General features: G+C 45.6%; 1 protein-coding gene across 1 annotated transcript in view; it reads right to left on the bottom strand.

The window, feature by feature from the left end:
- Positions 1 to 14,120, bottom strand: part of LOC132772379 (zinc finger protein 135-like) — a 54,507-nt gene that overhangs the window by 16,510 nt on the left and 23,877 nt on the right. Inside the window, exon 2 of the mRNA XM_067466355.1 lies at positions 1,617 to 5,241. Within this exon, the coding sequence (XP_067322456.1) occupies positions 3,721 to 5,076 (1,356 nt within the window). The 5' untranslated portion in view covers positions 5,077 to 5,241 and the 3' untranslated portion in view covers positions 1,617 to 3,720. Of the gene's footprint in view, positions 5,242 to 14,120 lie in introns of the transcript that reaches the window.

Below are 14,120 nucleotides of genomic sequence, written 5' to 3'. Positions count from 1 at the left end.
AATGCGCCTAACCTTACTGCATGTATATAAACCGTGACTATTTACTAAATTTTAGTCAAATTATATTGCCAATAGTTTATACATGAGGAATATTTATTTAATTAGTCTATTGTTTATGTTTGTGCAACAAGAAACTCTATTAGTAGGCCTATTGCAGTGGAAAAGTCTGAAAGTTTAAATGATGTTGCTTGAATCGTGACTTTAGTTTTTATGCTGTTTGCTTCTCTTGACTTTTCTTTTGTATTCAAGGAAAGGATGGTCTCTTACAATGCTCCAGCAATAGTCTGACAGCATTGACGGAGTCCATTGGCCTTGATCTCTTTTTTCCAGAGTGCTTTATTGACACACGTGCGAGGAGGCAGAACTACAGTCAAAAGAACAATGTAAAACGATGTTTAATGATACTGTCTCAGTCTTCAACTGACTGACCCTCACTGTTCAAAAGTCTGGCCTTATAGAGGGCTTTCTGGCTTTTGCACACGGCACTCATACTGTGTCATCAAACTTTCTAGAATATTCTAGAATCTCCCATAGTGTAAGTCGCAACATGCATTTTTTCAACCATACGTGATCACGTGATTGCTTATATCATAAAAACTAGAGCCAATATACATTTTTAAATGTCATTTTCGTTTTCAGCACCCCAAAATCATAAAAGAACAACTATTTTCAGGCCCGCAACTTTTTCTCCGTTGAACAGTGTTAGCTTCCGAGCACAATTCAAAGTGCTGGTGTTAACCTATAAAGCCCTAAACGACTCTGGCTCTGTTTACCTCTCCGAACATATTCTCCCCTATGAGCCATCAAGATGATTAAGATCGTCTGGAGAGGCCCTGCTCTTGGTCCCACCGGCCTCGCAAATGCATCTGGTGGGGACGAGGGACAGGGCCTTCTCGTTGGTGGCCTCTCGACTCTGGAACTCTCTCCCACCGGAGATCAGAACCGCCCCTTCTATCCTGACATTCAGGAAGCAGGTGAAGACGTGGTTATGGAGACAGGCATTCAATGAGTGAGCCAATACCCTGAGATATGGATGGAGGAGGATGAACATCAAATTTAGTGGGACAACTGACCATTGTATTTATTGAATGTAATTGCTGTTTTGCTGTTTTAATGTTTTATTGTAATATGAAGTATGATGTTTTATTGAGTGTATGTATATTATGGTTGGAAACCGGTCTGAGTCCCTCAAGAGAGGTGAGAAGGTCGGTATATAAAACTTTTAAATAAATAAATATATAATTTTTTCTTCTTTCTTTATATAATTAAATAACATCATTTCTGATTTAGTCCAGTTAACTTGTAGACCCGTTGTTTCCCCAAATATTTCTCAATGATCCTTTATTTTATCTATTTTACCTACTATCTCTTCAATAAATAACAATGTTTCATCGGCAAATAAGCTCACCTTCTGCTTTTCCTTTATTCCTACCTCTTCTAAGTTTTTATCTTTCCTAATGGCATTTGCAAATAATTCTACCACCATGGCAAACAAAGTTGGTGATAGAGGGTAGCCTTGTCTTGTGCCCCTTGTCACTTTTATTTCTTTTGTCATCCCGTCATTTATAGTTACTACCTCTGAATTTCTTGAATAGTATTGTTCTAATAATCAGTTTATTCTACTTCCAAATTTGTTCATAATCTCCCTTAATGTCCACCATTCCACACAATCAAAAGCTTTAAATATATCTAATGATAATATCCCTACTTTTGTCTTTCTCTCTTGAACTACACAAGTTTTATTTAATACTCTCCCTGATCAGATTTGATATTTGTCTTCCTTTTACAAACCCACACTGATCTTTTTTATATATACCTGTACATACATTTATTCATTCTGTTGGTTATTATAACAGATAAAACATTTGCATCCTGATTAACTAACGATATGGGCCTATATGACCCTGGGCCTGTTAAATCTTTATCAGGTTTTGGTATTAATATTGTTAATGGCTTCCTCCATGATTCTGCCATCTTCTCTCCTTTCATTATTCCGTTATACAGTTCTAATAGTTTTGGAATCAATACTTCTCTAAAACTTTTATAATAATCTGTCCCCAGACCATCCAGACCTGGAGCTTTCCCAGCTTTTAAATTCTTAATAACGTCCGCTATTTCTGTCTTCTTGATGGGTTGTTCCAATAATTCTTTGTCTTTCTCCTCCAACCTACTCTCCCAATTTTCCTCCACATATTTCTTAATTGATTTTATGGAGCTAGCTTTTGTTTGGTATAGTTCAATAAAAAAAAAACTCTTCAAAGACCTTCAATTTTTCTTTCATAGAACTACATATTTTACCAGTTTAATCTTTTATCATCATACCTTCCATTTTCTTTGTGTGTGTGTATTTGGCTAACATTTGAATTCCTATCACTAAATTCAAAAAATCCCCTCCTTAAATATATTAGCTTTTCTTGTACTTCATATATTTCCATTTTATCAATTTCCTCTTTTTTAAGATTTCAACCTTACATAAATTTGTATATCTCTTTATTGCATATTCTTTTTCCAGCTCCTTTATCTCTTTTTCTAGATTCCTTTTCCTTTCTTCTTGCCTTTTTTTGAGATTGTCTCTTTTAAAATGATCAAGGGTCTGGAGAACAAGCCCTATGAGGAGCGGCTTAGGGAACTGGGCATGTTTAGCCTGAAGAAGAGAAGGATGAGAGGAGATATGATAACCATGTATAAATATGTGAGAGGAAGCCACAGGGAGGAGGAGGGAGATAGCTTGTTTTCTGCTTCCTTGCAGACTAGAACACGGAACAATGGCTTCAAACTACAAGAGAGGAGATTCCATCTGACTGTGAGAGCCATTCGGCAGTGGAACTCTCTGCCCCGGAGTGTGGTGGAGGCTCCTTCCTTGGAAGCTCTTAAGCAGAGGCTGGATGGCCATCTGTCAGGGGTGATTTGAATGCAATATTCCTGCTTCTTGGCCGAATGGGGTTGGACTGGATGATGGCCCAGGAGGTCTCTTCCAACTCTTTGATTCTATGATTCTATGCCTAACCCTCTCACCACTGCTCTCAATGTGTCCCATAGCACTCCCTTTGATACTTCCCTTTCATTAAATCCCCAAATTACTTGCCATTCTGATTTCACTCTATACACAATCTCTCTAAAAATCAAAAAATTTTTGTATTCAATCTCCACCTCATCTTATCATAATCACATTTCAAAGCAATCTCAATTGACACCAGGGCATAATCCGAAATCTTGATAATTCCAATATCAACATTTAACAATTTACTTATTACTGTGTCTGGCTCTTTTCACACGCTATCGGTTTCTAGGGTTTCTCCCCAGTGTGGGTTCATTGATGTGAACATAGACCTGAACTGCAGCTGAAGGTCTGTCCATACTCTTCAGGATGTATAGGGTTTCTACTCAGTATGAATCCTTTGATGTATATGTAGATTTCCAGTCTCAGTGAAGCTCCGTCCACACTCTAGGCAGTCCTTGGATATGTATGTAGATCTCCACTCAGGGCAAAGCTTTGTCCCCACTCCAGGGATGTATAGGCTACTTTATTTGTATTCCACTGTTGCTATGGTACATGAGAAAGAAGAACCATGGGGGCATTTATGTATTCTAATTGTTTTCTCAGGGTCTATGTCTTAATTGTTAATTATGTTAGATTGTTTATTTGATTACTCATAATTTTTTGATGTTAATTTTTCTTTCGTTATGCATTTGTTATTGTTTTGTATTATTTTAGAGATGTTAGTATTTGCATAAGGCATTGAATGTTTGATTTTTTTGCGTGTGTAAACATAAGCGCTTTCCACACTCCAGGCATTCAAAGGGTTTCTCCCTAGTGTGAGTCTTTTGATGTGAACGTAGATTTCCACTCCGAGCGAAACTCTTTCCACACTCCCGGCATGCATAGGGTTTCTCCCCAGTGTGAGTCCTTTGATGTGAACGTAGAGTTGAAATCTGAGTGAAGCTCTGTCCACACTCCAGGCATTTAAAGGGTTTCTCCCCAGTGTGAGTCCTTTGATGTAAATGTAGACTTCCATTCTCAGTGAAGCTCTGCCCGCACTCCAGGCATTTAAAGGGTTTCTCCCCAGTGTGAGTCTTTTGATGTCTACGTAGATTATCACTCCAAGCAAAACTCTTTCCACACTCCAGGCATTTATAAGGTTTATCCCCAGTGTGACTCCTTTGATGTTTACGTAGACTTCCATTCTTAGTGAAGCTCTGTCCACATTCCAGGCATTGATAGGGTTTCTCCCCAGTGTGAATCTTTTGATGTGAACGTAGACCTGAACTCTGAGTGAAGCTCTTTCCACACTCCAGACATTTATAAGGTTTAACCCCAGTGTGAGTCCTTTGATGTCTATGTAGACTTCCATTCTCAGTGAAGCTCTTTCCACACTCCAAGCATTTATAGGGTTTCTCCCCAGTGTGACTCCTTTGATGTGAACGTAGACTTGAATTCTTAGCGAAGCTCTGTCCACACTCCAGGCATGTATAAGGTTTCTCCCCAGTGTGAGTCCTTTGATGTGAACGAAGACTTCCACTATGAGTGAAGCTCTGTCCACACTCCAGGCATTTATAGGGTTTTTCCCCAGTATGAGTCTTTTGATGTGAACGTAGGTTTTTACTCAAAGGAAAACTCTTTCCACACTCCAGGCATGTAAAAGGTTTCTCCCCAGTGTGAGTCCTTTGATGTCTACGTAGACTTCCATTCACAGTGAAGCTCTGTCCACACTCCAGGCAAGTATAGGGTTTCTCTCCAGTGTGAGTCCTTTGATGTGAACGTAGACTTCCATTCTCAGTGAAGTTCTGTCCACACTCCAGGCATTTATAGGGCTTCTCTCCAGTGTGAGTGTTTTGATGTGAACGTAGGTTTTTGCTCCAAGCAAAACTCTTTCCACACTCCAGGCATTGATAGGGCTTCTCCCCAGTGTGAGTCCTTTGATGTGTACGTAGATTTCCACTCTGAGCGAAGCTCTGTCCGCACTCCAGGCATTGATAGGGTTTCTCCCCAGTGTGAGTCCTTTGATGTGAACGTAGACCTGAACTGTGGCTGAAGCTCTGTCCACAGGCTAAGCATGTATAGGGTTTCTCCGCCATATCAACAGGGTGTTTTATTGCAATACAGATTCTTGACTCCTTTTTTCTTTCTTATCTGTGGGGTGAAGAATTCTGCAAGATCATCACCTTGAGAGGATTTCTTCTTCCTATATTATTGGTTTCTTTACTGCATTCAAGAGGTGGCTCCACAGAATCCTCATTTACCTGGTTAAGAAAAAAGCAAAAGGTGATGATGGTGATGATGATTATTATTATATTGATTTTGAGCCTGCTTTATCTCCCCTCATGGAGACTCAAAGCAGCTGAACATAAAACATCAGCATACAACTTAAAAAATAAAAATTTGCAACCATTAAATATATATATATATCAACGGTATTTAAAAATTCCCAGTAAAAACCATTAAAACATACTCTAGGTTAAAACCACAGCACCCCCTGAATTGATCTTTAAAATCTTTTTTTTAAAAGCCTGCCTGAATAAAAAGAGTTTTAGTCTGTTGCAGTAAGGACAATAGGGAGGGGGCTATTTGGGCTTCCTTGAGGAGGGATTTTCCAGAGTTGAGGGGCAGACACCGAGAAGGCCCTCTCTCTCATTCCCACCAACCAAGCTTGAGATGGAAGTGGGACCAAGGGAAGGGCCTCTCCTGAAGATCTCGGTGCCCAGGCAGGTCCGCTTAAGGCAGTGTTTCTCAACCTAGGAGGCAGGACCCGGGGGGGGGGGGGGGGTATATGCAAGGGGGCTTTCAGAGGGTTGCCAAAGACCATCAGAAACCACAGTGGTTGTTGTAGGTTTTTCCGGGCTATATGGCCATGTTCTGGAGGCAATTTTTCTCCTGATGTTTCGCCTGCATCTATGGCAAGCATCCTCAGAGGTAATGAGGTCCTCATTACCTCTGAGGATGCTTGCCATAGATGCAGGCGAAACGTCAGGAGAAAAATTGCCTCCAGAACATGGCCATATAGCCCGGAAAAACCTACAGCAACCCATGGATTCCGGCCATGAAAGCCTTCGACAATACACAGAAACCACATATTTCTGATGGTCTAAGGAACCCTTTTGACAGAGAAGGATTCATATTTTTCTGCCTTCCCTTCTCTTCCTTTTTGGTGTTAGTGAATATCTAGAAGACCATCATCCTCGAGCTATGAGGGATTGCCGAAGAAAGTAAATTTGGGCGTATCGGGCATTTGTGCCAAATTTGGTTCTGTGAATGAAAATGCGTATCAGATATTTACATTACAACTCATAACAGTAGCAAAAATACAGTTGTGAAGTAGCAACAAAAATTTTCTGGTTGGGGGTCACCACAACTTGAGGAACTGTATGAAGGGGTCGCGACATGAAGGGGTCGATTGTGACTGCAAAGACGACGCCACCAATAAACATGGGGTGACACCATCATACAGGGGGACAGAGGAAGGAAAACTTCTGGCAGGAGGGATCTGTATGTTATTATGTTGCCTTGCTGTCAATATTTATCATGTAGTGTAGCCGTAGCTGAGCAGATTATTATTTATGTATGTTTGTTTGAGTGAGCGAGGCGTGTAATACTGGTGCGAGGCTTGACTTTTAAAAAATATTTTTTTCTGAGGCACTTTAAAATGGATATACCAATAGCATAAACCGAACCCTTTTCTTCCAGGTCTTCAGCTTCCCTCCTCTGAGGTAAATCTTCCCTTCAGTAACTGGACACAAGTCTTTGTTATAACAAACTGAACAAAGAAATATTTATTCAGGGATTCTCGGGCATATAAAGCTTTATGGTTACTCGGTATTCCTTAGATGTTGTTGCAAATAACTTCTGTTATCACAGACACTTGAAACAGTTTCCAATATAATTTCCAGAATAGTTAAAGCTTCATGAGAACCACCACTCCTCTTAACGTTCCCCCAGGAACAGCAAGAGTATCTTAACGTTCCCCCAGGAACAGCAAGAGAACAGCACTGCCTGAACATCAAGCAAAAAGTGAGTGCTAGAAACAATATCATACGAAAGCTGACTGGCACAACCTGGGGATCACAACCAGATACAGTGAAGACATCTGCCCTTGCGCTGTGCTACTCTGCTGCTGAGTACGCATGCCCAGTGTGGAACACATCTCACCACACTAAAACAGTGGATGTGGCTCTTAATGAGACATGCTGCATTATCACGGGGTGTCTGCGCCCTACACCACTGGAAAAATTACACTGTCTAGCCGGTATTGCACCACCTGACATCCGCCGGGAAGTAGCAGCCAATAGTGAAAGGACCAAGGCAGAGACATCTCCAGCTCATCCCCTGTTTGGGTATCAGCCAGCACGTCAACGACTTAAATCTAGAAATAGTTTTCTAAGATCTACAGAGACACTCGCTGGAACACCTCAGCAAGCAAGAGTCCAAAAGTGGCAGGCTCAAACCCAGAACCTCAACCAATGGCTGATACCAAACAAGAGACTCCCTCCTGGGCACACAGAGGACTGGGCGACCTGGAAGGCACTGAACAGACTGCGTTCTGGCACCACGAGATGCAGAGCCAACCTTCAGAAATGGGGCTACAAAGTGGAATCCTTGACATGCGAGTGTGGAGAAGAGCAAACCACTGACCACCTGCTGCAATGCACCCTGAGCCTTGCCACATGCACAAGGGAGGACCTTCTTGCAGCAACACCAGAAGCACTCCAAGTGGCCAGATACTGGTCAAAGGACATTTAATCAACTCTCATACTCACAAATTTTGTAATCTGCTTGTTTGCTTTGTTCTGTTAGAAATGTAATATAATTTGACTGGTTGTTCTGACACGACAAATAAATAAGCAAGAGTTTCCTTCTGGGCGGCTAATCCAAGAAATCCCAAATGGTGGCCCCTTACAAGGGAGGGTCTTCCTCCAGGGCAAACCAAGAATGGGCAACTGGGAAGTCCCTGAACAAACTCAGAAGAGGAGTGGGGAGATCAAAAGGGAGCCTGGCAAAATGGCACTACCTAGGGGGAAAATAACATGGGGCCTGAGTGCCTGAGAGGGGAGGGGGCCATTCAGGAAGAGTCTCCTTGGGCTGAGGGAGGGGGGTGTTTTGGAGCCCCACTCACTTGCTAACAACAACCACAACAACAGTAATAGGGAGCAGGGGGCATTGGGGTCACTTCCTGGGAATGGCCTCTGGCCCCTCCCTTCAGGAAAAAATCATGGGGTGTGGCCTACCAGGAAGCCACGCCTGCTGTCATTCTCCCCAAAGGGAGGGCAGAGAGAGAAAGGGATCCATATCCATCTCTCTATACTCATGCTCACAAGGGAAATGCAAGATATGCCGCTTAGGTGGTGAAAGGAACTGCACAGATATTCAAAACGATCTTGACAGATTAGAGAGATGGGCCAAAACTAACAAAATGAAGTTCAACAGTGACAAATGCAAGATACTCCACTTTGGCAGAAAAAATGAAATGCAAAGATACAGAATGGGGGACAATGAGGCCTGGCTCGAGAGCAGTACGTGTGAAAAAGATCTTGGAGTCCTCGTGGACAACAAGTTAAACATGAGCCAGGAATGTGATGTGGCGGCAAAAAAAGCCAATGGGATTTTGGCCTGCATCAAGAGGAGCATAGTGTCTAGATCTAAGGAAGTAATGCTCCCCCTCTATTCTGCTTTGGTTAGACCACATCTGGAATATTGTGTCCAATTCTGGGCACCACAATTCAAGAGAGATATTGACTCTAAGCTGGAATGTGTCCAGAGGAGGGCGACTAAAATGATCAAGGGTCTGGAGAACAAGCCCTATGAGGAGCGGCTTAGGGAACTGGGCATGTTTAGCTTGAAGAAGAGAAGGCGGAGAGGAGACATGAGAGCCATGTATCAATATGTGAGAGGAAGCCACAGGGAGGAGGAGGGAGGGAGCTTCCTTTCTGCTCCCCTGGAGACTAGGACGCAATGGAACAATGGCTTCAAACTACAAGAGAGGAGATTCCATCTGAACATGAGGAAGAACTTCCTGACTGGGAGAGCCGTTCAGCAGTGGAACTCTCTGCCCCGGAGGGAGTGTGGTGGAGGCTCCTTCTTTGGAAGCTTTTAAGCAGAGGCTGGATGGCCACCTGTCAGGGGTGATTTGAATGCAATATTCCTGCTTCTTGGCAGAATGGGGTTGGACTGGATGGCCCATGAGGTCTCTTCCAACTCTTTGATTCTAAGATTGTTGAGATTGATGAGGAGCGCCTGAAAGAGCTGTTCAGCCACAGAAGAGAAGGTTGTGGAGGCATGGAAGACATGCCCAAATACGTGCAAGGGTGTCCTAAGGAAGAGGGAGAGGCTTCCTTCTGCTGCCCTGGAGACGAGGACTCCGTGGAGCCATGGGTCCAAGTGACAGGAAAGAAAGGAGATTCCATCGGAACATGAGGAAGAACTTCCTGGCCATGAGGGGATCTGTTCAGCAGTGGAACTCTCTGCCTCAAAGTCCAGTGGAAGCTCCTTCCCTGGAGGCTTTGAAACAGAGGCTGGATGGTCGTCTGTGAGGGGTACTTTGATTTGTTTGTATGTAATGTTGTCCCTTCACCTGAATAAGCCCGCTTCCACAAACCACTGCAATCCCCACTGGAACTGGACCAAAGTTGGCAGGCAGGCCCTCCCCATGACCCACTTCACGTCCTGGTGAGGTCTGGGGGAGGATGGATCACGGATTATGGTTTTTGCAGTACCTTCTCCCGCTTTGGCCCCCACCTCCACAGACCACTGCAACACCCACGAATGGGGGACCCATGACCAACTGAACATACTGGGAGGTGTAGTTCACCTGCACTGAACACAGCCAACAACGGTGTGAATGTTGCCATTGGCCAGCTTGATTGGCACTGAACTGCCTTGCAGCTTCAAAGTCTGGCTGCTTCCTGCCTAGGGGAATTCCTTCTTGGGAGGTGTTAGCTGGCCCTGATTGTCTCCTGTCTGGAATTGCCCTGCTTTTAAGAGTTTTTTTTTTTAATACTGGGAGCCAGATTATGTTCATGTTCATGGTTTCCTCCTTTCTGTTGAAATTCCCCACCTGCTTCTGGAGGATTTCAATGGCTTCTCTGTGGAGTTGGACCTGGTGGTTGTTGGAGGGGTCCATCAGGGGAATTCCACTTGATTTGACGTTATTCTCTGTTGTATGCATTTTACTTTGCTTTATTATAATTTTTAGGCCTGGCCTCATGTTAGCCACCCTGAGTCCCCCTTGGGGAGATGGTGGCGGGGTATAAATAAAGTTATTTTTATTATTATCCTGATATTGTGCTATGCTAATAATTTAATATATTGTATGCATCTATCTATCTATCCACCTAGCTCTCTATATCTATTTGCCTATCTCTCTATCTATCTCTATCTATCTATCTGCCTATCTCTCTATCTATCTCTATTTATTTATTATTTATTTAGAGGTTTTCTATACCGGCCTTCTCAACCTCGACGAGGGACTCAGGTCGGTTTACAGTGCATATCAAATACAATCATATAAGAACAGCAAATGCAAATCATTACATATTAAAATAGTACAACTCAGTACAATAAAAACATCATCATTACATCATTACAGTTTCCTACGCCAAATCGTCAATCCAGTCATGGTCATAATCATATTCATAGTCACAGTTCAACATAATTCATCACAGGGAAGGTTCTAGGTTCAGTCCTCGAATGCCGCATTCCAGAGCCATGTTTTTAGCGATTTCCTGAACTTCAGGAGGGAGGGGGCAGATCTAACCTCTAGTGGGAGGGAGTTCCAAAGCCGGGGAGCCACCACCGAGAAGGCCCTGTCTCTCGTCCCCACCAACCGTGATTGTGAGGGTGGTGGGACCGAGAGCCCCCCCCCCCCCCGGAAGATCTTAGTAGCCTTAATGGTTCATAGGGGAGAATCCGTTCGGACAGGTAAACTGGGCCAGAGCCCAGTTTATCTCTCTATCTGCCCCCCCCCCTCTATCTATCTATCTATCTATCTATCCACCTATCCCTCCATCCTTCTATCTACCTATTTATCTATCCCTCCATCCTTCTATCTACCTATTTATTGATAAAAGAGCTGCTGGGGGTGTTTGGCCTGCAGAAGAGAGAGGAGATAAGGAGGGGGGGAGGGATCAGGAGGGGAGGCCAGGGGAGTCCTAGAGAGGAGGAGGAGGAGGAGAGAGGGGGCCTCAAAGGACAGGGAAGGAAGGAGATCAAGGCACGAAAGGGAAGACCCTTTGCCCTGAGGAAGTGGTCAGGAAGAGAGAAGGGCCTGGCCTGATTGTCCTGCCACTCCCAGAAGGCAAGGTGGGCCCCTATAAAATGGCTTCTTCCCCAGCCCCACACACACGGGCAAGCCACGCCCCCTCCCCACCCCCTCCAGCCTTGGGGGTCTCCTTCCCCACGGCCCCTCCCTCACACAGAGGAAGAAAGGGAACCCCCACCTGGTCTGCTTCCAGCCGGGCGACAGGAAAGGCAGGGTGGGCTCCGAGGGGACACCGGGGGGGGGGGGGAGAGGGAGATCCAGCACCCTCCCCTTCCAATCTCTCTCTCTCTCTGTGATCCTCCCACTCATATGTACTCGGACACCCCCCACGCACACACAGGGGGGCAACGCGGGCCCCTTGGAGCAGTAGGCCCTGTCCCCCTGAGGCTCACCTGCTGGGCGCGGGGGGGGGGGGCGAGGAGGAGGAGGAGAGGCCCCCCGAGGCAGGGGGGCAGGCGGGCTGGCTTCCACAGAGAGGCTCCCTCAGCTGCCGCCGGGACCCGCTTGCCTGGGCCTTGCTTCCAGAAGAGCCTCCGGGCAGAGGCCTCACCGGGAACCCTGGCAGCCCCCTCACTCACTCACTCAGAGGCTCCCCACCAGGCGTCCCAGCCTGCCTTCGAATCTCCTTCCTCGGGGAGACCAGACTGCCCTCCGCGCTCCGCTTCTCCTCCTCCTCCTCCTGCTTCTCTCCTCCGCCCTGGCTCCAACTGGCACAAAATGGCGCCGGCCTTCTTCTCCTCCCCTCAGCGTAGCCCCGCCCACCGCCCTCCCCTCCGCGCTCTCCCGCCCATCCTCCTGAGGGCCAATCAGGGCGCAGCTCCGCCCTGGTTTCGGCCTCCTCAGCGTAGCCCCGCCCATCCTCCTGAGGGCCAATCAAGGCGCGGCTCTGACCCTCCAGGCTGCCCCCTGGCCCCGCCCCCTCCGCCCTGGGCTCTCCACATGGCGGGGCCTGGCTTCCGCCTTCTCCACCCCAGCCCATCATCCCCCACACCCTGGTCCTTTTCCTTTGAAGGTTGTGGGCGGACTACAACTCCCATCACCAAGACTTCCAAGTTTTTCATGTAGGGCAAATGACCCCCAGAGGCGTCCTGGGTGGGGCCCTCCCTCCCTCCAGTGCAGGGTGGACTACAACTCCCATCGTGGTGGGCCACTCCCGCCAAGGCCCTCCAGGACGTCCAGGGTGCCAAGTGAGGCCCAGGCCAGGCATGGGAAGGGTTCAGAGAAAAGACCTATAGAAATCTCCCTTTGAGACGCTCTGAATATAATAATAATAATAACAATAACAATAATAACAACTTTATTTCTACCCCGCCACCATCTCCCCAAGGGACTCGGAGCAGCTTACTTGAGGCCAAGCCCAAAAACACATCACAACAACAAGCAATAAACAAAATAAATAATACAATCTGGGTTGTTGTAGGTTTTTTTAGGCTCTATGGCCATGGTCTAGAGGCATTCTCTCCTAACATTTTGCCTGCATCTATGGCCAGCATCCTCAGAGGTTGTGAGGTCTGTTGGAACTAAGAAAAAGAGTTTATATATCTGTAGAATTATGACCAGGGTGGGACAAAGGACTCTTGTCTGCTGGAGCTAGGTGGGAATGTTTCAACTGACCACCTTGATTAGCATTGGATGGCCTGGCAGTGCCTGGAGCAATCTTTTGTTGAGAGATGATTAGATGTCCTTGTTTGTTTCCTTCGGCAGTACAATAATACAATCAGTATAACACACCGGTGACATCAGTTCCGGGTTTAAACACTATGCATGTAACTTTTATTCAGCAATTAAAGTCATACACTGCCTGGGCACCAAGTGGAGATTCACACACACATTCAGAGAATCACAGAATCCTGGAGTTGGAAGAGGCCAGGTGGGCCATCACCCAGTCCAACCCCATTCTGCCAAGAAGCAGGAAAATCACCCTCAAAGCACCCTCGACAGATGGCCACCCAGCCTGTTTCAAAGCCTCCAAGGAAGAAGCCTCCACCACACTCCAGGGCAGAGAGAGAGAGAGAGAGAGAGAGAGAGAGAGAGAGAGAGATCCACTGCTGAAGGGCTCTCTCAGTGAGGAAGTTCTTCCTAATGTTCAGACGGAATCTCGTTTCCTGTCGTTTGAAGCCATGTCTCCATTGCGTCCTAGTCTCCAGGGCAGCAGAGAGGAACCTTAGGATATCTCCCCCTCCCACCTTGATCCCTGGCCCTCATCCTGTCTCCTCTCAGCCTTCTCACACTCACCAATCTTCTTGCAAAGAACTACTCAATTTCCTTTTGTGCAGAAGTGGTGATGGGATGCTGATGTAAGAAGAGTAATAAATAAAAATAAGCTTTATTTCCACCCCACCACCATCTCCCCGAAGGGACTCGGGTGGCTCACAGAAGCACTCCAAGTGCCACACATAAAATAAACAATGTAGTGCGTCATGGGACGTCGAAGCCATATCAGGCTCGTCTTTTATCTCATTTAGGACCAATTCTGGTCTGTGGCTTCTTTGTTTTGTGGTAATAAACAATGTTCCTTTCCATGTCGTCTCACCATTCCTTTCATGTCTTTAGTTCGGGCACACCTGTCCGCTAGGCTTGGGTAACTACGGAAAAATTTGGTTCTAAACTCGTTTTGTTTTTAGGGGGCCCTTGCGTTTCGTTTTTTTTAATAATTCCGAAATTTCGTATAATTACGAATCGATTCGTTAATGGGACGCGATTGCGCAATATGCTAAAAAAAACCTCCAAATGGGAGAGGGGGAACTTCTGAAGCTTCCCTCTCCCTCTGTTGTTGACTGTTGGTGTGATAAAACAAACAACAACTATAAAACTTGCACAAGACATGCGAAAATAATTACAAAATAATTACGAAATAATTACGAAATAAAT

Source organism: Anolis sagrei, chromosome 3, assembly GCF_037176765.1.
Source record: "Anolis sagrei isolate rAnoSag1 chromosome 3, rAnoSag1.mat, whole genome shotgun sequence".
Taxonomy (NCBI): domain Eukaryota; kingdom Metazoa; phylum Chordata; class Lepidosauria; order Squamata; family Dactyloidae; genus Anolis; species Anolis sagrei.
This window is presented reverse-complemented; position numbering and strand designations above follow the sequence as displayed.